Source organism: Mus caroli, unplaced genomic scaffold (assembly GCF_978045245.1).
Source record: "Mus caroli unplaced genomic scaffold, Mus_caroli_1 scaffold_12, whole genome shotgun sequence".
NCBI classification, from domain to species: domain Eukaryota; kingdom Metazoa; phylum Chordata; class Mammalia; order Rodentia; family Muridae; genus Mus; species Mus caroli.
The window spans coordinates 2,911,273-2,934,986 of NW_028227267.1; the positions used below are offsets into that span (position 1 = coordinate 2,911,273).

The 23,714-nt window shown below is 37.7% G+C and overlaps 1 protein-coding gene across 5 annotated transcripts in view; it reads right to left on the reverse strand.

The window, feature by feature from the left end:
- The window catches only part of Ngly1 (N-glycanase 1), a 66,045-nt gene that overhangs the window by 21,879 nt on the left and 20,452 nt on the right, over positions 1–23,714 (reverse strand). For 4 of the 5 annotated variants that reach the window (XM_085828350.1, XM_029468856.2, XM_021182229.3 and 1 more), the window contains 6 exons: positions 23,002–23,167; positions 16,244–16,466; positions 13,362–13,483; positions 12,268–12,413; positions 10,688–10,798; positions 4,684–4,848 (listed from right to left, as the gene is read on the reverse strand). In XM_085828350.1, coding sequence (XP_085684476.1) covers positions 4,684–4,848; positions 10,688–10,798; positions 12,268–12,413; positions 13,362–13,483; positions 16,244–16,466; positions 23,002–23,167 — 933 coding nt within the window. The remainder of the gene's footprint in view (positions 1–4,683; positions 4,849–10,687; positions 10,799–12,267; positions 12,414–13,361; positions 13,484–16,243; positions 16,467–23,001; positions 23,168–23,714) is intronic. The other variant, XM_085828348.1, reaches the window with a different exon arrangement.

Consider the following 23,714-nt stretch of genomic DNA (forward strand, 5'->3'; position numbering starts at 1 on the left):
ACAGGGTTTTCAACAAATGGTGCTGGCACAACTGGTTGTTTTCATGTAGAAGAATGCTAATCGATCCATTCCTATCTCCTTGTACTAAGGTCAAGTCTAAGTGGATCAAGGAACTTCACATAAAACCAGAGACACTGAAACTTATAGAGGAGAAAGTGGGGAAAAGCCTTGAAGATATGGGCACAGAGGAAAAATTCTTGAATATAACAGCAATGGCTTGTGCTGTAAGATCGAGAATTGACAAGTGGGACCTCATGAAACTGCAAAGCTTCTGCAAGGCAAAAGACACCATCAATAAGACAAAAAAACCACCAACAGATTGGGAAAGGATCTTTACCTATCCTAAATCAGATAGGGGACTAATATCCAATATATATAAGGAACTCAAGAAGGTGGACTCCAGAAAGTCAAATAACCCCATTAAAAAATGGGGCTCAGAACTGAACAAAGAATTCTCACCTGAAGAATACCAAATGGCAGAGAAGCACCTGAAAAAATGTTCAACATCCTTAATCATCAGGGAAATGCAAATCAAAACAACCCTGAGATTCCACCTCACACCAGTCAGAATGGCTAAGATCAAAAATTCAGGTGACAGCAGATGCTGGCGAGGATGTGGAGAAAGAGGAACACTCCTCCATTGTTGGTGGGATTGCAAGCTTGTACAACCACTCTGGAAATCAGTCTGGCGGTTCCTCAGAAAATTGGACATAGTACTACCGGAGGATCCAGCAATACCTCTCCTGGGCATATATCCAGAAGATGTCCCAACCGGTAAAAAGGACACATGCTCCACTATGTTCATAGCAGCCCTATTTATAATAGCTAGAAGCTGGAAAGAACCCAGATGTCCCTCAACAGAGGAACGAATACAGAAATTATGGTACATTTACACAATGGAGTACTACTCAGCTATTAAAAAGAATGAATTTATGAAATTCCTAGCCAAATGGATGGACCTGGAGGGCATCATCTTGAGTGAAGTAACACAATCACAAAAGAACTCACACAATATGTATTCACTGATAAGTGGATATTAGCCCAAAACTTAGGATACCCAAGATATAAGATACAATTTGCTAAACGCATGAAACTCAAGAAGAATGAAGACCAAAGCGTGGACACTGTGCACCTACTTAGAATTGGGAACAAAACACCCAGGGAAGGAGTTACAAAGTTCGTAGCTGTGATGAAAGGATGGACCATCTAGAGACTGCCGTATCCAGGGATCCATCCCATAATCAGCTTCTAAACGTGGACACTATTGCATACACTAGAAAGATTTTGCTGAAAGGACCCAAAGATAGCTGTCTCTTGTGAGACTATGCAGGGGCCTAGCAAACACAGGAGTGGATGCTCACAGTCAGCTATTGGATGTATCACAGGGCTCCCAATTGAGAAGCTAGAGAAAGTACCCAAGGAGCTAAAGGGATCTGCAACCCTATAGTTGGAACAGCATTATGAACTAATCAGTACCCCGGAGCTCTTGTCTCTAGCTGCATATGTATCGAAAGATGGCCTATTCGGCCATCACTGGAAAGAGAGGCCCATTGGACTTGCAAACTTTATATGCCCCAATATAGGGGAATGCCAGGGCCAAAAGAATGGGAATGGGTGGGTAGGGAAGTGGGGGGCGCTATGGGGGACTTTTGGGATAGCATTGGAAATGTAATTGAGGAAAATATGTAATAAAAATATTAAAAATTTAAAAAAAAAAGATTGTCAGAGAACTCTGTTTCCTGTTTATGACTCTCAGTTGCAGTGTCAATGCCACGTCTACCTACTTGCCTGCCTGCTGCCATGTTCCCCTTCCCTGAGGGTGGTGGACTCCTTTCCTTCTGGAAATAAAAGTCCAAATAAACCCTATCTTCTGTAAGTTACCTTGGTCATACTGATTTGTCCCAGCAATAGAAAACCCATCTACCTACATACACTCATTCCCTCATTTCTACTCTTCTACCTCCATCTGTAACTATGACACTAAAGGTTACTACCAGCTTTACACTCTTTCAACTTCTCTGTCTGTGCTCCACACAGATAATAATGATCCCAAGGTGAAAACTTGATGATTGAATTGTCTCCAGATCCTGCCAAGGCCCACAAGAAGGCAAAACCATACACCATGGAGAATCAGCAATCTTTGTACTCTCAACTTGATATAACAGTTAATACTCCATCACAACATTGGGACACACTATGAAAATATCTAACAAAAGTGTATATATGCATACATGCATGTGTGTAATGTTTTAAAATATTATCATTTAGTGGGTGTGGTGGAGCAAACAATTGCAGTCAGTACTGGGAAGGCTAATGAAGGAATAAGATAGCAAGTTTGACACCAACCTGAACTGCACTGCAAGACCTTATCTTTAAAAGACAAAAAAATAGCAAAACCCCTCATCAGTCTACATATGAAAGAGAATACCTCTCTTTAGCAGAAACTGTTTATTTGCTCTCAAAGGTGAATATAAGCAAGTTATTATTTTTTAGAATTTGATTTTAGCAAGTTCTGTTTTAGCATTCTCAATTCTTTTCCCATCTTCTTCCTTTCTCCCACCTTCCTTCTTTCCTTTTGTTGCACTGAGGACCCATCACCTCAGTACCACAAAACATGAGCATGCACTTCTACAACCCAACATCTTCTCTGTTTTCTCAAAGATATTTCAGAGTGCTAACACAAACCACAGAAAAGTGTTTGGAATGATAACCTATTCTCTCATAAAGGATAACTAGCTGTCAAAATTTTAAAAAAGTATATTACTGAATATAGCATGTATGGAAAGAAGCAAAGCAACATGTAACAAGATTAATATTTCATTAAAAAAAAATAGAGACCACGCTGGTCTCAAAATTGAGATCCTCCTGTCTCAGTCTTCCTAGGGCTGGAACTACAGGCACGTGCCATCCCTCTTAGTCTTCATAAAATGAAGTTAAGATAAAACTTTCCTTTCTGGAAACAATATCAGCAATATTTTCTTCTTGCTCCAAATGTCTGTGAGATCAAGATGCAATTATTATTTAGGGTTAACACTCCTTTAAGCTCACTTTTAGAACATCCATTTGTAAAGTGAGAATCAGTGGTTTCTTTTTAAATCCATGGCAGTAAGATGGTCTCCAGTAACTGAGAAAAATCTCAAAGTTTTCAACAGGGAAAAATAAGCTCATCCTATGGCCCAGTTTGTATTTTTAAAGTTTAATTAGTGTATACCCATGTAAGAGGAAGCACACTCACTCCAAAGGAAAGGAACTGAAGACCTAAATAATGTCCCGGTTTTCAGCTGAACACAGCTGTGAGTTAAACGAGCTCTTTAATGGCTAAATCTAGATTCAGACTCCTAGCTTGCACTGTGTCAGCAGTGACTGGAACTATTTGTTGAACTTGGCTGTTATAATTCTACAGCTAAAGCAACATTACTAGCAGCCTGCCACAGATGATGGAATGAACTAAAAAGCAAACACAGAATTTACTGGGACTCTGGGACATGAAAAATGAACAATGGCATATTTAGATAAAGGTGACATAAAAGTATAATTTGTTCAGAATTGTTGAGTTGTCACTATGTAATGGGTCATTTTCCTTTCAGGCACTTTCATTATGTAGCTTCCTAGGCTCTATGTCTGCTGAATAATGCAGCAATGCTTCTTGAAGCTCCCTAGATAAGAGGCAATCTAGTGCCCTATGTCTCCCTGCACATGGACTTTCACCATACAGGTCAGTTCCAGTGTTAGGCCCTCCATTTCCATAGATTAACTGGGTGAGAGCAACCCTACCCTCAGTACTGAGGCTTGAGGACAGAGCCTCACACACGCTTGGCAAGTGCTGTTCTGCTGAGTTTCTTTCTCACACTTCTTTCCCTTTGACAAAAGTTTCACTATGGTCATACTGAACTTGAAATTTTCCTGCTTTAGCCTCCCTAATATCTAGTGATGCAGGTGGGTGGTAACAGAAACAGGTACATAATAATTCTTAGACTAAATAAAGCTGATTTTGATAGCCTTATCCACTAAAGAAACTGACTGATTGTTAGAAATGTGAGCAGAGACTGAAGGAATGACCAGAGACTCCCCCACCTGGGGATCCATCCCATCCATCCCCCCACTTTTTTTTTTTTTTTTTTTTTTTTTTGGTTTTTCGAGACAGGGTTTCTCTGTATAGCCCTGGGCGTCCTGGAAGAACAACAATATGAACTAACAAGAACCCCGGAGCTCCCAGGGACTAAACCACCAACCAAAGAGTACACATGGTGGGACTCATGGCTCCAGCTACATATGTAGCAGAGGATGGCCTATTCTGTCATCAATGTGAGGCGAGGCCCTTGGTCATCCTGTAAAGGCTCTATGCCACAGTATAGGGGAATGCCAGGGCCAGGAAGCAGGAGTGGGTGGGCTGGTAAGCATTGGGGAGGGGATAAGTGGAGAGGATTTTTGGAGGGAGACGAGGAAAGGGAATAATATTTGAAATGTAAATAAAGAAAATGTCTAATAAAAACACTAAAAAAAAAAAGAAATGTGTCTAGTTTTACTTTTAGATGGAAGAGAAAAATGAGATTTAAATTGTGCTACATATTATAAATCTATCCCTATATACTACTCATAAAATCTCCCAGGAAGAAAACTTTCATCACCGAGGACTTCAGTACACACATAGTCTAAGTCAGCCTTCTTGTCTAGAACACATACCTCTAGACCCGTCTCACCTCGGGCCACTCTCCAAGCCAATGACCCGGATACCCTTCCACCAAGTTCTCCAGGTCTTGGGGTTTTAGGAGATATAAATTCAACGAGCTCCACAATTATCCTCTGGAGAAGTTCTTTCCTTCTGCTTTCTGATAATGATAGCTGTCTCTGTAATTAATGTTTAAAATTAGAGTTTATGAGAATACAGAAGTATACCTTTAAGCAAAATAAAAACTGAAGAGTTCTTGAAAGAAATAATAAAGTTTACTAGTTAGAAAATTTAAAACTATGGAAAACTTAATTTTATATATTTTATTTTAATAAATCATTTAGCATCTATTTTAAACTCTCATGACCTGGATTATTGCAGCTTTAAAATGGGAGGTAGCACCTTCTGTTCTGCTTGTGACAGACTAGCTTGTGTTGTACCAATGGCCTCGCTATAAAAAACTATGAGATGTGTACATGTGCGCACACATACATAGATAAAGAGGGGATGGGGGAGATTGACTGGGTATATAAAGTAGGAAGCTACCAAGGAGCCAGGATGCGAGATTCTTTCAGGGGAAAACGAACTAATGTGAAGGAGCCTACTGTACCTCTTCCCCTCCCAGGGACTTGCCAGTTAGTAAGCACTATGAGAAGAGGCTGAGAAATCAGGAATAAACTGTGGGCCAAAGCTCTGAGAAGCAACACAGAATTCCTAACAGAGTGGAAGGCAGGCAAATCAAATCATACAAAATGCTCCAGCCATGCTCTCCCATTCCAGGCTAGGGTCTCTATCAAGCCTCTCTCCTAAGACTGAAAGCGAGTTCAAACTAGGCAGAGACGTTACCATACATGTCAATCTAGCATCAGATTTAGGTAGTTGGCTTCATTTTTGCTGTCAGGTAGAACAAAATTGTTTTTGAATGTACCACAAAACTGCAAATATATACAAAATACGACCAAAAGGTTATAAAAGCCTCTTCCATCTCAGATCCATTCTTTTTTTCCTCAGTAGTCAGTATAACCATTCCATGCCTTATTTTAAAAAATTATGTACATGAACATGTAGGTACATTTATATATACATATGTACACGAGTACAAGTACATCATCATACTCAAGATACAGTTTGAAAACTAAACAGGATACTTTTCCATTCTTCAGATGGGGTCTCACTACGTAGTTCATGTTAGCCTGTTAGCCTGAAATTCACTATCCTCCTACTTCAGCCTCCCAACAGCCCCAACGGCTAAGAATGCTAAGATTACAAACATTCACCAACATGCCCAGCAATGATGTGTGTGTGTGTGTGTGTGTGTGTGTGTGTGTGTGTGTGTGTGGTGTGCACATGTGCCTATCATATGTTCCAGAGAGAAGTTCGAGGTTAACATCAGGTATCTTCCTCTATCTTTCTCCATGTTACTTTTGAGAGAGGATTTCTAATTAACCCACATCTCACCATCTTGCCTAGATCAGCAGCTGGAAGGTTCCTAGGATCTATCTGTGTGTAACTCATCAAGTTACAGGTACAACCTATCACATTTACAGTTTACCCATGTAAACTATAAATTCTGGGGATCCTCATGTTTATACAGCAAGCACTTTAACTACTGAGCTATGTCCCAAGCCCACAACTGCATATTTTCTATGCAAATATTATGAATACTGAAATGATGTTTTATTCATTTTGAGAAGGAATGTGACATTTAACATATAACACCCTATAACACTTAAATGAACCATGCAAAAATTTCCATAAATAAAAAGACACTGGCCCTTCTGAGCAGACCTTGGGCACACACTCCACAGCCAGTCCCACAACACCCAGAAAAAGCTCCATTCTCAGGTGCTTTAATACACCCAGGCCCACAGGTTCACAGGACCCCAGGATCCCTGGAACTTGGCCACACCAGAATCTCAGGGTTCCAGAGGCAGCTTGACTCCTAGGAACTCTGACACACCCAGTATCTTAGGATCACAGGATCCCAGAATCACAGGATTACAGAGACAGCTGAACTGAGGAGTTCTGACACAACTAGGATCACAGGAAGGAGAGGTTCCAGTTATATATAGCAAGGGCAGGTAGCACGAGAGATAACTGGATGGCAGGAGGCAAGCTTAAGAACATAAGCAACAGAAACCAAGGTTACTTGGCATCAGCAGAACCCAATTCTCCCAACATAGCAAGTCTTGGATACACCATCACAGTGGAAAAATCAAGATTTAGATCTAAAATCACTTCTCATGATGGTGATAGAGGACTTTAAGAAGGACATAAATAACTCCCTTAAAGATATACAGGAGAACACAGGTAAAAAGCTAGAAGCCCTTAAAGAGGAAATACAAAAATCCCTTAAAGAATTACAAGCAAACAACCAAACAGGTTAATGAAGTGAAGAAAACCATCCAAGATCTAAAAATGGAAATAGAAACAATAAAGAAATCACAAAGGGAGACAACCCTGGAGTTAGAAAACTTAAGAAAGAGATCAGGCAGAATACAAGAGATAGAAGAGAATCTCAGGTGCAGAAGATACCATAGAAAACATTGACACAACAGTCAAAGAAAATGCAAAGAACAAAAAGCTCCTAATGTTTTATCCAGGAAATCCAGGACACAATGAGAAGATCAAACCTAAGGATAATAGGTATAGAAGAGAGTGAAGATTCCCAACTTAAAGGGCCAGTAAATATCTTCAATAAAATTATAGAAGAAAACTTCTCAAACCTAAAGAACGAGATGCCCATGAAAATACAAGAAGCCAACAGAATTCCAAATAGACTGGACCAATAAAGAAATTCCTCCTGTCATATAATAATCAAAAACACCAAACTGTACTAAATAAAGAAAGAATATTAAAAGCAGTAAGGGAAAAAGGTCAAGTAACATATAAAGGCAGACCTATCAGAATTACACCACACTCACCAGAAAGCTAGAAGATCCTGGGCAGATGTCATACAGAAACTAAGAGAACATAAATGCTAGCCCAAACTATTATACCCAGCAAAACTCTCAATTACCATAGATAGAGAAATCAAGATATTCCATGACAAAACCAAATTTACATAATATCTTTCCATAAATCCAGCCCTACAAAGGGTAATAGATGGAAAACACCAACATACAGAGGGAAACTACACCCTAGATAAAGCAAGAAAGTAATCTTTCAACAAACCTAAAAGAAGATAGCTACATGAACAGAATCCCAACCCTAACAACAAAAATAACAGGAAGCAACAATTACTTTTCTTTAATATCTCTTAATATCAATGGACTCAATTCCCCAGTAAAACAACATAGACTAACAGACTGGATATATAAACAGGACCCAATATTTTGCTGCATACAGGAAACACACCTCAGTGATGAAGGCAGACACTACCTTAGAGTAAAAGGTTGGAAAACAATTTTCCAAGAAAATGGCCCCAATAAACAAGCTGGAGTAGCCACTTTAATATGGAATAAAAACAAATTTCAACCAAACGGTATAAAAAAAAAAGAAAAGGAAGGACACTTCATATTGGTCAAAGGAAAAAATCTACCAAGATGAACTCTCAATTGTGAACATCTATGCTCCAAATTCAAGGGCACCAGCATTCATAAAAGAAACTTTACTAAAAAGTTCAAAGCACACATTGCACCCCACACGATAATAGTGGCAGACTTCAACACCCCAGTCTAATCAATGGACAGATCATGGAAACAGAAGCTAAACTGAGACACAGTGAAACCAACAGAAGTTATGAACCAAATGGATCTAACAGATATTTATACAACATTTCATTCAAAAGCAAAAGAATATACCTTCTTCTCAGCACCTCACAGTACCTTGTCCAAAATTGACCACATAATTTGTCACAAAACAGGCCTCAACAGATACAAGAAGACTGAAATAATTCCATGCACCCTATCAGATCACCACAGACTAAGGCTGTCCTTAACTACACAAAAATAAATAAATAAATAAAATAAAAAAAAAAAAAAAGAAAAGCCAACAGAAAGCACATAGACACATGGAAGCTGAACAACGCTCTACTCAATGATAACTTGGTCAAGGAACAAATAAAGAAATTAAAGGCTTTCTAGAATTTAATGAAAATGACACATCATACCAAAACTTATGGGACACAATGAAAGAAGTGATAAGAGGAAAACTCATAGCTCCAAGTGCCTCCAAAAAGAAACTGAAGAGAGCTTACACTAGCAGCTTGACAGCACACCCGAAAGCTCTAGAACAAAAAGAAGCAAATATGCCAGAGAGGAGTGGACTGCAGGAAACCAAATAGAAACAAAAAGAACTATACAAACAATCAACCAAACCAGAAGCTGGTTCTTTGAGAAAATCAACAAGATAGATGAACCTTTATCCAGAAGAACCAGAGGCACAGAGACAGTATCCAAATTAATAAAATCAGAAATGAAAAGGGAGACATAACAACAAAATATTATCTTAAAATAACTATTCTGTTTGTTGAATAGCAATAGCTGAAACATTAAAATCATGTTCTACAAACATCATGAATATTTATAATTTTTCTCAGTGTCCCTGAAATTAGCATTTTCTTAATGTTTAACTTCAAAGAGATTTTGCTATTTTGAAATTTTTCATATATACTTAATGAAAAAATAATTTCTCTCCTAGAAACATTGATAATCTTTTTAATGTAAACTTATTGTTAGACAATGTACACAGATACATAATGCATTTTAAATACTCTCTCACTATGTCAGGTTGTATCATATAAGGGCTTTTGAATATAATTCTTAATGATTCATTTATAATATTTTATCCTCTTTTATTATGCTTAACTCCCAAAGAATATTTTACATGTTTTGAAACAATTTAGTATTCAACATTAGATATAGGATCCTCAGTTATAGATAGTATTAAATATTCATTAATGATATTTTTAGGATATGAAAGGATATGAATATAAAAGATGAACAAATTTTTATGTATTTTTTGATTCTTTAAATACTCAATATTATTAACATGTTTGATGTATAAAATACATTTAAATAATAAAAAATTAAGAATAAAAAAGACACTGCGTTATTAAAATAGTCTTGGTAGAAAGATGTTACTACTTCAGAAATTTCAGTGGTGGATAAGAATTAGCTCACTTGGTAAACTGCCTAGAATGCCTAAGGCCCTGGGTTCCATTCTCTGAACTATATAAACTTGGGTGTGGCAGCTAGTTAACTCGAAGCGAATAAGAGACTGCAGAGTTCTCAGCACACAGTGAACACCTGTATCATACCTCTCCCCTCAAGGCCTGGGGGGTCACCGAAGAAGAAGGGGCAGAAAGTTTTTAAGAGCCACTTGTGGCTGACTGACTATAATTAACGTGTTTTCCAGACACAGCAGAGAAGCTGTACGTGTAAAACTCACAGTAGTCATGGCAGCATGCACAAGACTTGTGTATACACTCAAGCTGGCAAAATCCCAGCACTGAAGTAGGGAGGTAGGGATGAAGTCCCACCATTATCTAGGGAGCTACTGGTAATTAATAATTGCTGGGGTGAAGACAGTTTTCCTGAAGGGTGTGACACCTGGTGTAGATCAAGCTCCAGGTCAGGCCTCACATCAAGAGCACTCAGGAGGCAGAGGCAGGCGGATTTCTGAGTTCGAGGCCAGCCTGGTCTACAAAGTGAGTTCCAGGACAGCAAGGACTATACAGAGAAACCCTGTCTCGAAAAACCAAGAGTATCTGGGCAGCACACATTAGGACCAAAAAAAAAAAAAGATGATAAGAAGCGGGTGGGTAGGTGGGGGTGAGGGAGGGAAGGTGAATCTGGGGATAGTTTTGGGGTGGTAAATATCAAAATGCACTGTAGGAAATTCTTAAGGAATAAAGGTAATTTTTAAAAACTAGACATGCTGTTGCACATATTATCCTAGCACATGAGGTCAAGGATACATGAGATCTTTCTCAATAAGTAAATAAAGAGTTAAAACAGACTATCCCTGATATGTAAAATTTCAAATGTCCCCTTTACAATGACAGCCACTACATACCTGCTTATTAAGCCCATTAATAGTTTCTCGAAGTAACTCTTCTTTAACCTTGGTCCTCCTGGATAGCACCTCATCATGTTTACAAGAGTATCGCCAGGTGACATCAACTACCTGGGGTCAGTTACAAAACACAGCTATTTAACAAAAATCACAATGCTCCTTTAATTTTTTTTAAATAGCTTTATTTTTTAAATAGCTACAATGCAAAGAACTCTTACAAGTAACTAAGAAAAATATCCTGTGTTAGAATTTAAAAGCCAGAGTTGAGGGTATTGTTCAATTAAAAAAAATAAGAAAGAAAAGCTGAGCATGATAGATTACCACCATAATCCAGGAATAAGGAGGCCGAGGCAGATCCGTGAGTTCAAGGCCAGTCTCACAAGCCATAGTAAAACAAAATGAAAGTGAAAGACATTGAAAAGAATATGCTTTAATTTTTTTCAATAAAATAGTGATAAATAAAAATATTTTCACAATGTTAGATTTTCATATTGTAAAGATGCTGCCATTGCAGAATTAAACAAACGAAACTTTACCCTCTTTGCTGTATTATTACAGAAGTGATTTCTGACAGAGAGGACAAGAGAGAAGCCCAGTCTCCTCAGCCATCTTTGGCAGGGCAGTTCATTAATGTAGATGCTCAAAATAAGTCTCAACTAACTAAAACATAAAACGCTCTAAGAAGAAAATAAGAGAAAATCATTGTCACGAAGCAGCAACACTTTTCCATATAATGTAAAAGCAAAATCTTAAAGAGAATTTGACTGATTTCTTTTCTTTTACCATTTAGAACACACGAGGCAAATATTAACAACACAAAATTCTAAAAACAACTTACATAAGAACTTAAAAAACAATAAAAGAAACCTCTAAACTCAGAAGAAAAGAGGCACAGGTTTAGAAAATGAAACCTAGCACATGCTCCAGGCAGGACACTGTGTCATTAAGGAAGCACACTTGGAAAGCACAACCATGCTCTCATTGACAGGGCTGAATTTTAAAAAGTAAAGCCACAAGGCTAGTGTTAAGGAATGACAAGGACAGGAGTGGGTGGGTGGGTGGAGGAGCACCCTCACAGAGGCAGGGGAGGGGGGAATGGGATAGGGGGTTTCTGAAGGGGAGACCTGGAAAGGTGAAAACATTTGAAACGTTAATAAAGAAAATATCCCCACCCCCACCCCCGACTCAAAAAAAAAAAAAAATAGTAAAGCCACACTAAACTTTGGCAAGGATATGGAGAAACTAGCAAATCTCATGTACTACTGGTAAGAAAATAAAATGGTGCCACTGCTTTGCAAAATAATCTGACAATGACCCAGCCATTCCACTCCTAGGCAACAAGAAAAAGCAAGTATATACCTGAATGTTTGCAGCAGCTTAATTTAAGATTAAAAAGTAACTCACCCACTATTCATCTATACATAAATGGATACAAATATCCCTTGGACACCCACAGGGGACACACTGATTCCAATGACTTTATGGTGTTTACAAATGACAGAAGAAACAGCACCGTACAAATGAATGTAGCCCATATGTCAAGTACACTTTGAAGGTGTGCATTTTCTCTGATGTCCTACCTCATCTTTAGAGAATGCTATTATATAGGAAAGCTTCTTGCCCCATCCTATTTCATAAAGGAGGGGTTTGTCGCAGACATCCTCACATGCATCACAGTGTAGCCACCGCTGCTGAGATGGAGAATAGACTTCTGTCCAAACATGGTCTACTCATGTGGGAGAAGAGAAAGAAAAGGGAAGTAGAAGTTAAGTTTATAAAACAAGAATGGCTTCCAATAACTGTAAGTAATCCTCTAAGAATCATATAATAAACTAACTTATAATACTTAACATCGAGTTAATTAGCAAGAACATTTTGTGGCACACATAATTGTACAGTATTTGTATTTAAAATGTAGTCAGTTTAAGTCTTAACTAAAAATGATGTGTGCTGTGACCCTAAGGCAGGTAAAGCTTTCAGAAGAGCATCCGAACTAGCGGGCTGTGAGGAATAGATGTGACTTCTGAAACAACCTCTCCAGACTCATAGGATGCCTGACAGAGTACCTGGTTATTCATGGTCTATACTGAGTTTTGAAATGGAGTCTCATTAGTAGGCAAATGGATACCCAGGCTGGTTTCAATCCTCCTGCCTTAAACACCCTTGAGCGCTTGAGGCTCTATATTTGATTCTGAGAGAAGACTATCAGCTGAAGGTTTCATCTAATTCTAAAACAAGGAAAACCCTGGGACAGGGAAAGAGACTTTCAACACGAACCTGACATGAGTTTTTTTCTAAATGAAGAGCAAGTCCACAAGTTTTCCTTAGTGTCTACAGAATGTAGTAGAGGCTTACTACATCAACTACAGCAATCCTTTACCATGATCTCTATAGCATGTTACTACACACATTTCCATCCACACAGAACAAGGTACTGTTAATGTCACCTATAGGATAGAGTCCAGACACTGGGAATGGGGCAGCTGTGGTACAAATGTTACAGAGTCTTGAGATCTCCTGTGAGGCTGCTACTGCTGTTACCTTACAGAAGGTTAACAGAGAACTCAGGTGATATGAAAAAGAGAAAATGAGGGGCTCAGGCTGTAAACCTCAACTCCAGGTTTACAAAGCTCCTCTCTTCTCTGTCTCTTCTTCTCTCCTACTCACGCTGTACCTGTGTAATCCCACACATATCGAGCTTCAAACCCTAATGCACGGCAGCACAGAGTAAAACAATTGGCCCATTCACCACAGCGTCCACATCTTGTTTCCAAAAGTTTCTCTGGGTTGTTATATCTGGTTTAAAAAACAACAAAGATGAGAGCTGTGATTCATGATCAAAATCAAATTTTTAAAGAACTTAAATCATTTGTATGCTAAAACAACAATAATGACTTTTAGTGTCTTATTTTAAAATACTGACTTAAAACACATACCCTATATATACAGGGTACTGTGCTAGTCTTTGTGAACCATGCTTAAAAGGTAGAACTGTCTTCAATGAGTGTAGTTTACTATATGCAGTCAGTTTTAGTCTTAATTAAAAATGGGTGCTACCACTTCAAAGAAGGTAAATGCACTGATTAGCCTATCCATACTGCCACACTCAGAATCAGTATTACAAGCCATGTAACAGCTAAGATGTAGGAGAATGGCTGCACAGGGGAGTTTTCATCTTGACTGGATTCTAAAAATATTTAGTATAGGCAGGTTTTCTAAAAACTGTGATTAGGATATTCAATGGTTCTCTTGCAAGTAAATAAGCTTGCTTTGTAATTACCTTTAAAAATTACTCAATGGATTTTAGCTTAGGGCAGGGGCAGGGGCAGGGGCAGGGCAGGGGCAAGGGCAGGGGCAGGGATTTAACTCAGTTGGTAGGATACTTGACTATCATACATGGTTCAATTCCCATCACCACAGAAGATGTACATGTGTAATCCCAGGGTTTGGAAGGGAGGAGGAGACTAGGAAGGCAAAGTCATTCAAGGCTAGCCTGTGCTATGTGAGACACTGCTTCCAAACTTGAAAACCAAAACTAGGGCTGTGGGGATTAGGGATGGAGAGATGGCTCAGGGCTTAGGAACACTTGCTGTGGAAAAATAAGGAACTGATTTTGGATCCAGTACTCATGTAAAGAGCTGGGGGTATGACCATGCATACTTGTAACCCCAATGCTGTGGGTGATGGAGGCAGGATTTTGGGGGCTTGGTAGACACCTGACTCCCGGGAATAAGGTAGAGAATGGTTGACAAGACTTCATTCTCTCTGTGTGTAAACACAGCTGGACTCCTCACTCATATGCAGATATTTTAACTTAGTATAAGTTCCAGTTTTCTTTTTAATAATGACTTTTGATTAATTTCTGGACCCACTTAAAAATGTTTGCTAATTTACAAGCAAGATGTGTGCAGCATTCTCCCAAAAGTTATTTCAATTACAAATGTATCACAAGAATAGAGAGCACTGAGATTTTTACTCTGCACTGAGAAAAGCTGGTGCGTGTCTTGCGCTCTAGCTAGGCAGAAAGGCTAGCTCCAGACCCGGAAGAAAATGAATGAATTGGCTCTGCATTGAAAAGTGGGCTAAGCAGCTGCTTTGCTTAAGCTTAAGTGAATTCAGCATTCTAACTGAAAAGGGATTCAAGGTTACATTAAGGCATATTAATGAGCTGGAACATTCTGGTCTTGGGTCAAGTCAAATGGAGTAGAGCAAGAGCAATTCCTCAGTGGTGAAGCAGTGCACCAGCAACATGGAGGCCTCGAGGCCTAGCTCTGGTACTAAAACCATAATAAAACACCGCCCCCCCCCCCATGTGTTGATTCTCCAACTTTGCACAAACAACTAAAAGTAAAGCAAGAAATGATGGCATAAATACCATAAATAGCACTAACCCATACTATATTGTTAGTTTAATTCTGTTGCCTAGGGAAAAACAAACAAAAAGCCTTATAAGAGGGACTTAACTAGATATGGTACTGTAAAGGTGTTGTGTAAGTGCAAGTTGAAGAACAACAAAACAAAGCTGGTTTTATATCAGCATTGGGTACAATATTCCTTTATGTATAATGTAGGGCTGGTTCCAAGTTAAGACAAAACTGAGTACTAAACTCCACCAGAACAGGCTTTTCAAACATGTGGCATCTTTTCTTGCTGGGCAACAGAACTAAACTTCGTAACTATTGCCTATTAAGAAAATCTAACACGGAGCTTATAAGCTACAGGTTGAAAAAAGTAAATTGAAAAATTTTAATTTCCCAAGTTTAAAATGGAGATATGATTATTCAGGTTTAGTGTGCACATGTGCAATTTTGATATGTAAAAGGATAATTGAACTACACAGCAGGACTCAGTCTCAAATGAAACCAAATAAACAAGAAAAATACAGAGATTGAGATAGATTTGAAAGGCTGGAACAGAGGAAGCCCTAATTAAAACAATTTCTGCTCTTACTTTTATCCCCGTATCTGATTATTAAAGGCAGCACTATATTTACTATCATAACGGCATCACTATCACTAATATTTTCACTGTATACCACAGCACTTTCATACTTTAAAATGCTATGGATATATGTAAAAATGTATGCCTTAGAATAGGAGTCAGCTCCTATTCAAACTGCATAAAGGAGACAGTAAGGACTGGAGATTAGCTCAACTGATAAATTGCCTGCCTAACATGCACAAAGCTAGAGGCCTAGTCCCCAGCACTGGCTACATTGTGATACATGCCTACCATCTTAGCACTCAACAATTTGAGGCAGAAAAATTAGAAGTTCCAGGACAGCCTGGGCTACACAAGACACAGATATACACACATGAGGGAGAGACAGAAAAGACAGCCAGAAAACTGTCACAGGACCCATATGTCAGAGGGCTGTGTCCTAACAAAACCAGAGAATGTGGATATGGCTGGGTCTAGTCTGCCAGTTTAGTCTGCAGACTTTTGTCCTAAAGAAATATCAAGTCCAGTTAAAATGGATATTAAAAAGCTAATTTAATAATAAATCTGTTTACTATTCCACTGAGAGAGCCCCCACCTCACTTGGCAGGTACCCACCTTGGGAAGCGGTTGCTCAACTGGCAGGCATCACAGTAATGATCCTCCACATTCTTTGCACCCCACTTCAGTTCATCATCATTGGGCAGCAATGCCTCATCTCTAGATCTAGTCTCTCCACCACATTTGCTGCACACAATGTTATTCACCCAGCGAAAAAACTCCTCTTTAAACCAGTGTAGGAGCTCCAGTAGAAGGAAGTCCTCATCACTTACATTAGTACCTTGGAAGTTAGAAGAGAAACCAGTTAAGGTTTAAAGCCCCCAAAATTCAAAACTTCCTATATACTTTATGCTCAGATTGGGAGCAGAAATATATGAAAGTGTAAAATAATAAAAGCGTTCACAAAGAATATGCAAGGAATGTTAGATGCTGTGGACAGGGCTAACACACACACACACAGTAAGCTGTGTGACTGCAGTTACAGCAGAAGTGACTACTGCAGTCTCTGCTATGCAACTGACCAGAGCATGACATTGTCTCAAGGAATGGGGGTCAACATGGAATCGACCCATAAAACACAAGGGAGATAGAAAAATACGATTTTGAGAAACACAGCTTAAGTGGTAGCACACTTGCTTGATGTGTGCAAGGTCCAGAGTTTTGTCACTAGCACCATCAAATATTAATTTTGGCCGTATTAAATTTGCTATTGGATATATGCATAGGTAAACATGAAATGATAAGAAAATTATAGGTAGATGTCTGAGTACCAGATATGGTAAATATCATGCTGTTAGCTTTTTAAAGATTTATTTTATGTGTATTGGTGTCTTTCCTAGATCTAGTTTCAGATCCCACAAAACTAGACTTACAGAAGATCGTAAGCTTCTATCTGGGTACTCCTCTGTAAGAGCAGACAATGTTCTCCACTATCTATTTTTTTTTGTCAGTGCTTCAACTGTGTAATAGAATTTATCCATGGATATGCACACCAAAAGACAAACACCCAGCATATCTAGAGTGTACAGAACAGCCCCAGCAAGTAAGCATGACACAAAATATTTTGCCTAATTTATCAATAAAATATCATCTCCTATTTAAAAAATTACATTTACTCATGGATGTGTGTGTGTGTGTGTGTATGCTCATATGTGCCAGAGTATACTTGTGTACAGATCTGAGGACAACTTGTGAAAATTGGTTCTTCTTATGTGGGTCCTCAGAGAAAATCCCCAGCTTGTTAGGATGCTGGCAAATAACTCAACTTGCTGAGGTATCTTGTCAGCCCTGCCTACCTGTCCCACTGGGCTATCTTGCCAGCCTTAATCTCTACATTTAATGTTTTGAAATTAAAATAAATAAAAAAAAATCTATGAAAAAAACACATAGTATAATGTTATCTGATACATCTGATATTCATCACAGGTGTCTGAAATAGTATTCTTTAACAATACTAGGAATGATGATATAATGGGACATCTGCAAAATTGTTTCTTAAAAAGTAATTTAAGCCCTTCAGTAACAGGTATTTGCAATGCACTTACTCTTTTAAAATCAAGTAGTAAATTTACATTAAGTTGTTAAAAATCTCAACTTGTCTAGATATGAAGTAATTTAAAAATCTTGAAAAGTGTATTAAAATACAAACCATTAAAGTAAAACAAAAAAACCAAAACCAAAACAACCAAAAAAAAAAAAAAACCAAAAACAAAAAAAGTAAAACATGCTGAAAGAGGTCTTCACGGCTGCACACTTGGCTATCAATGCCATCTCATTCCTTTCCTTATAAAGAAGAGCTGGGCCACTGACACCAATACTATGGCTAGTTTTAGTTAGAATAGAATATTGCATCTTTCTATTTGCTTCAATTTCTTAAGTATGACTGGTCACACTGAAGTCTAGATTACGTGAGTTAACTTTTAATAAACGATACTTTTAAATTTTAGTTCTAAGTATAAACCACAACCCAAACGAACTTTAACTTTAAAAAAATGCGTGTGTGTGTACAGCAAAACAGAACCAATGGTAAAATGAATTATGATACATATGTGTGGGACATATGAAAAACACTTTAATTTATAGACCCATTTATAGGTGGACCAGTATAGTTCAAACCCATGCTGTCCAAGGGTCAGCTGGATTCCAGTCTCTCCTAGCTTTGTTTGATATATTTCACAAATGTAAAAGCATGGGGGAGGCGCCTACAGTTCAGCAATACGTAGTATCTCCAGGAAAGTTTATTGCTTTTAAATTTGTTAATCCCCAAATTATTTTGTAATTAAATATAATCTCAAAATTATAAAATAATTTTTCTCAAAAAACTATTTACTACAGAATTTATATGAAAAGAAGAAGATGTTACCTAATAGGCAATAGAGTCTGGCAGCTTAGCTCAGGGAACATTTGTCTGAAATGTGCAATGCAAGCCCCAGTACAGCAAACAAACACAAAACAGCTAGTACAGGTCTCCTTAAGAACTACCATGGCAGTGAGTCCTTGTCTACTGTTGAGAAGATAATCAGCACTGCGTATATCATCTACACAGCGTAGGTTTATCTGTCATTTTACTCAAAGACTAATGCACTGTGATAATAGTGCATGTTTAAAGTTTTTTTAAAGGTAAATGAACTTACTGATTTTTAATAATCAAATATCATACTCCTATAAGAAATCAATGAAAAAAGAAAGAGTACTGAAAGACAAACCTTTTTATTCTTTTTTGAGACAGGTCTTCTGTATCAGTCAAAAGATAGTTTAAAAGTGAATAAAAGGCATTTAATAAAGGTGTCACTGCATGCAATGATGCAGGCCTGTAATCTTAAGCACCCAGAGACTGAGGTAAAAAGCAGTCCAGGCTAGCCTAGATATACAGGAAAACAGTAGCTCAAAACCCAAACCAAACTCATTAAATAGAAAAAAAAAAACATTAAACACCAAGACAATATTGTCATGTCAAAGAAATTTTAAGAGAATGGGTCACCCATTTAGTTGAGACAAGTGGTTACCTAGATATTTGATACTGTTAATACATTTATGTAAGAAGCCTGTCTTTCTCTATAGTACTACAATAGTTAAGAGTTACAAGAGAACATGTTTATAACTGGACCCCAGAAGGCCTCCTTAGTGTGTGCATGTGTGTGTGCAATGCACATGTGTATGGATGTGTCACAGTACACAGAAGGCAAGCTCAGGTGTTTATCCTCGCATTTCACACTGTTTGAGTCAGCATCTCTTTTTGTAACTTGTATGGTACGAATAACTGAGCTTCTGGAAGTCCACTGTCTCCATCCCCCATCTTCCTATAGGAGTGCAGATTACAGATATATTCCACTACATCAGTCTTTGTGAATTCTGGGTACTCAAACTCAGGAATTCATCCTTGTGTGGCCATTTCCCCAGCCTGCAAAGGTTTTCTTAAAAGCATGGTTCGACTAATAATATAAAATCCAGAAATGGAAAATTATGTTATTTAAAACTTCTGAATTCTAGAAGATCCACCTAATAAATTAACAAGGAACATTGAGATAGGGAGTAGTAAAATTCTAATGTGTCTAGCAAAGGAAAGTATCAATCTAGAACACATAAGGAAAGTATCAATCTAGAACACATAAGGAAAGTATCAATCTAGAACACATAAGGAAGGCATCAATCTAGAACACATAAGGAAAGTATCAATCTAGAACACATAAGGAAAGTATCAATCTAGAACACATAAGGAAAGTATCAATCTAGAACACATAAGGAAAGTATCAATCTAGAACACATAAGGAAGGCATCAATCTAGAACACATAAGGAAGGTATCAATCTAGAACACATAAGGAAAGTATCAATCTAGAACACATAAGGAAAGTATCAATCTAGAACACATAAGGAAGGTATCAATCTAGAGCACATAAGGAAGGCATCAATCTAGAGCACATAAGGAAAGTATCAATCTAGAACACATAAGGAAAGTATCAATCTAGAACACATAAGGAAAGTATCAATCTAGAGCACATAAGGAAGGTATCAATCTAGAGCACATAAGGAAGGTATCAATCTAGAGCACATAAAACTGTCCTACAGATCAGTGATAATAATCCCTCTTAAAGTAACATCAACATCAGAAGCACAAATCTTCTCTCTGTGAAACAATGCCACATGCCATTGGCAAGAGGGAATTTGTCCAAGCAACAGGAAGCTGGTTTCATGAGCACCTCAGTGGATGGCATTCAGCACAAATAAGAGCAGACAGTAATCTCAGTGCCCATCCATGGGGAACTGTGCAAGTTAAATATACACGCAGTACAGTGTTTAAATATATCTGTACTACAACAGTTTATAGAGACCTAACAAGATGTCCCTGATATGAAAATGAAAAGTATAAAGGAACTGAATGTACATAAGATGATAAATTTTGAATAAACTCCACACAAATTAAACTACTTTCTCCATAGAATTACTTAGAAGAATGAATTTTAAAGAATTGCACCATATGTGGGACCAAGGATTGATTGACTGGGAGAGAATCTTAAGTTTTCTTTAATAATGTTAATTTTTTCTAGAACAATAATCATGACATAGTCACATTCAAAGTAAACTGAGACTTGCTAGCATTAGCATCTTCCTCAGCTTTGTCCCTACAGGTAACAGTATTCTCACTGGGAAAGTCTAGTTTGCTGAAGGCCCTGGGTTTTATCCTGAGACTGGGGGGGGGGGGGTACTATGGAGATGGGAGTGTAATTACTGAAAAATAGGATGTTAATCAAAACACTTCAATATATTTCTCATCTCAGAATATTAAAAAAGAAAATGATACATGTTAGAAACTTAATTTTACAACAAGAAATGAGGAACACAGGGAAAGAACAGATTAAGGTTAAAAAAGAACATTCCTTTTCCTAATCTTGATCCAAAACATAACAACATTGCCTGAGTAATCACAATGTAGGACAGTGAAATAAATTTCAGCACCACCACTGTGGGGGGAAGAAAGGCAAGGTGCCTTTCACAAGGTGCCTGCAGTGCACACAAGTGACTAGGACTCTGAAGATACAGTACTAAAAAATGCTTATTATAAAGCATGGCAACCACTTTCCCCCAAATACCCAGTGCGCTAATAAACAGAGTACTGAACAATAACTGGATAAAAATCAATTACATAAAAGCAAAAACCCTATAGACATAAAACTACTAACAACTAAAATCCTGAGACTTATTAATGTTACCAAACGATTATAAAGGTCAAAACTATTGTTCTGGGCTGTTTAAATGTATTAACTCATTTGTTCTTTTAATTATTTGTATTTCCAAATGGAGGGACAGAGGCAAAGGGGATGCTCAGTGTAAGTAGCAACCCTGAGCTTATACAAAAGCAACTGTTGTGGAATTATTCTGCACCAATAAATAATATCTAATAACAAAAGTGAACCTGTGTCTACCTTTAGGGGTGAATTCTGTTAGAGTCACTAAAGCTAGACATGGTGGAGCATGCCTGTAATGCCAGTACTTGAGATGCAGACGCAGTAAGATCATGAAGGCAGTGCCAGCCCCAAGCTATACACTGAGACCCTGTTTTAAAATCTAAAGAGTGTGGGTGAAGTTCCATGGAGGACCACTTGTCTCACAGATGCAATTCATAGTGTTCAATCTGTAGCACAATAAAAAAACAACACATACAAATAATACTGGCTGTATATTCCATAAAGTTCTACCTTTCCCATAAACATACATATACCAATATTATAAAAATTCATATCCAGATTAAAAATACTTTTAAGAGCAATGTTAAATAGACATTTTCCAAGGACTATATACAAATGCCCATTAAAAGATGTTCAACAATATTGGAAAGGCAAATCAAAACTGAGATGCTACTTCAGCTCTATTAACATGGTTATATATATATATATATATATATATATATATACATACATATATGTATGTATATATGGAAATATTTTGTTTTATGTAATTATCACATATATTACTATAAATATATATGACTTTATAGGTATAAACCTATAAAATATTATATATATGTATATATAATAGCTGCTGACAGAGATAAGAACTGAAATCCTGTGCACCACTGATAAGAAGGCAAAAAAAAAAAAAAAAAGGGAGCAGACACTGAAAAAATTTGGTAATTTCTCCAAAAAAAAAAATAATAAAATTAGCATATTAGCACCTTCAAGTTAAAATACCAAATAATTATAACTAGGTCTCAAAGTGATATCTGTTTATCCATTTTCACAGCAGCATAAGAGCTATACATGAAAGCAACACACGTGTCCACCAACAGATCACTAGCAAGGCAAGACACGGGTGTACACATAATGGATCACCATCTATCGCACAACAGAAGACAGCTCTACAGCATCTTGTAACATGAACACATCTTGAAGACATTACACTAAATCAAATAAGCCAAACACAATGCACTTCCATGCAATAGAGCTGTCAAGATCAGAGACAGAGAGTAGAACAGTGATTGTCAGTAGCTGGAGTTAGGGAAGGGCAGGGCATAACCATTTATTGGGTAGGTTTTCCATTTTATATAACAAAAGGGAGGATGGTGATATGGGTCATGTAGCAGCAGAAACATACTCAATAGAATGAACTGTACACTTAAAATGCTAGGATAGGAAGATTTCTACATTACTGTTACCACAAAATACTTTTTTTAAAAAGCAAATATATGTCCATTATTGTTATGCTTCTTAAAATTCCACATAGGTGTAGGTTATGTATTTGTAGTGTGCACACGTAGCCAAAGGCACTACTACCTAGCAATGATGCATACTTAGCAATAAATCATTATGGAAGCCACTACCTTTATCTAACTTTCTAGCTCTGAATAACTTTTCTTGAGATTTTCTTTTTAGTTCACTGACTGGGATACAAGTCAATGCTTTCTCCTGGAGGACAGGGTTTTCATAGAGCTGCACATGCTGAATGTTGGACTGAAGAACTTTTAAGATGGTTGAATCGCCAACAACCTAAGAAGAAAAAAACACTACAGTTAGCTTTTTGCAATACCATGGAAATGATATAATAATGCTGTGGTTCTCAGATTTCATTAAGATGATGTGAATTCATCAAAAACAATTACATGGATACCTTTACAATACTAAGATCGGGGCCTGTCTATTTTCCACTGTGTATATACTCATATGCTCTGAACAAGACAGTGCTCTGAGCAGTGCATCTTTAAACCCTTGTAACATAAGGCATCACAAAGGAGGCATGGTTTTATCAGACAGAGAATGTCAATACATACCTAAAAGAGGAAAGATGTATGCATGGACTAGAGGGGGAAAGCAAGGCAGTATGACTACCTGTCAAAGTGTTGACAGAAAGTGAAAAAGTTTCCAAAATAACTGTAAGGTGTGAGAAGCTAAAGACTGAACCAAAGGATGGGCAGGGTCTACAGGAGGAACAGTGTTTCTTCTTCTTAGTCATCTCATCACCAAAAAAGCCTGCCTCTTGACACTGCATGCTTAGAGTTGTGAAAGAAAGGTTAGTCATCAAGTCCATACCAGGTGC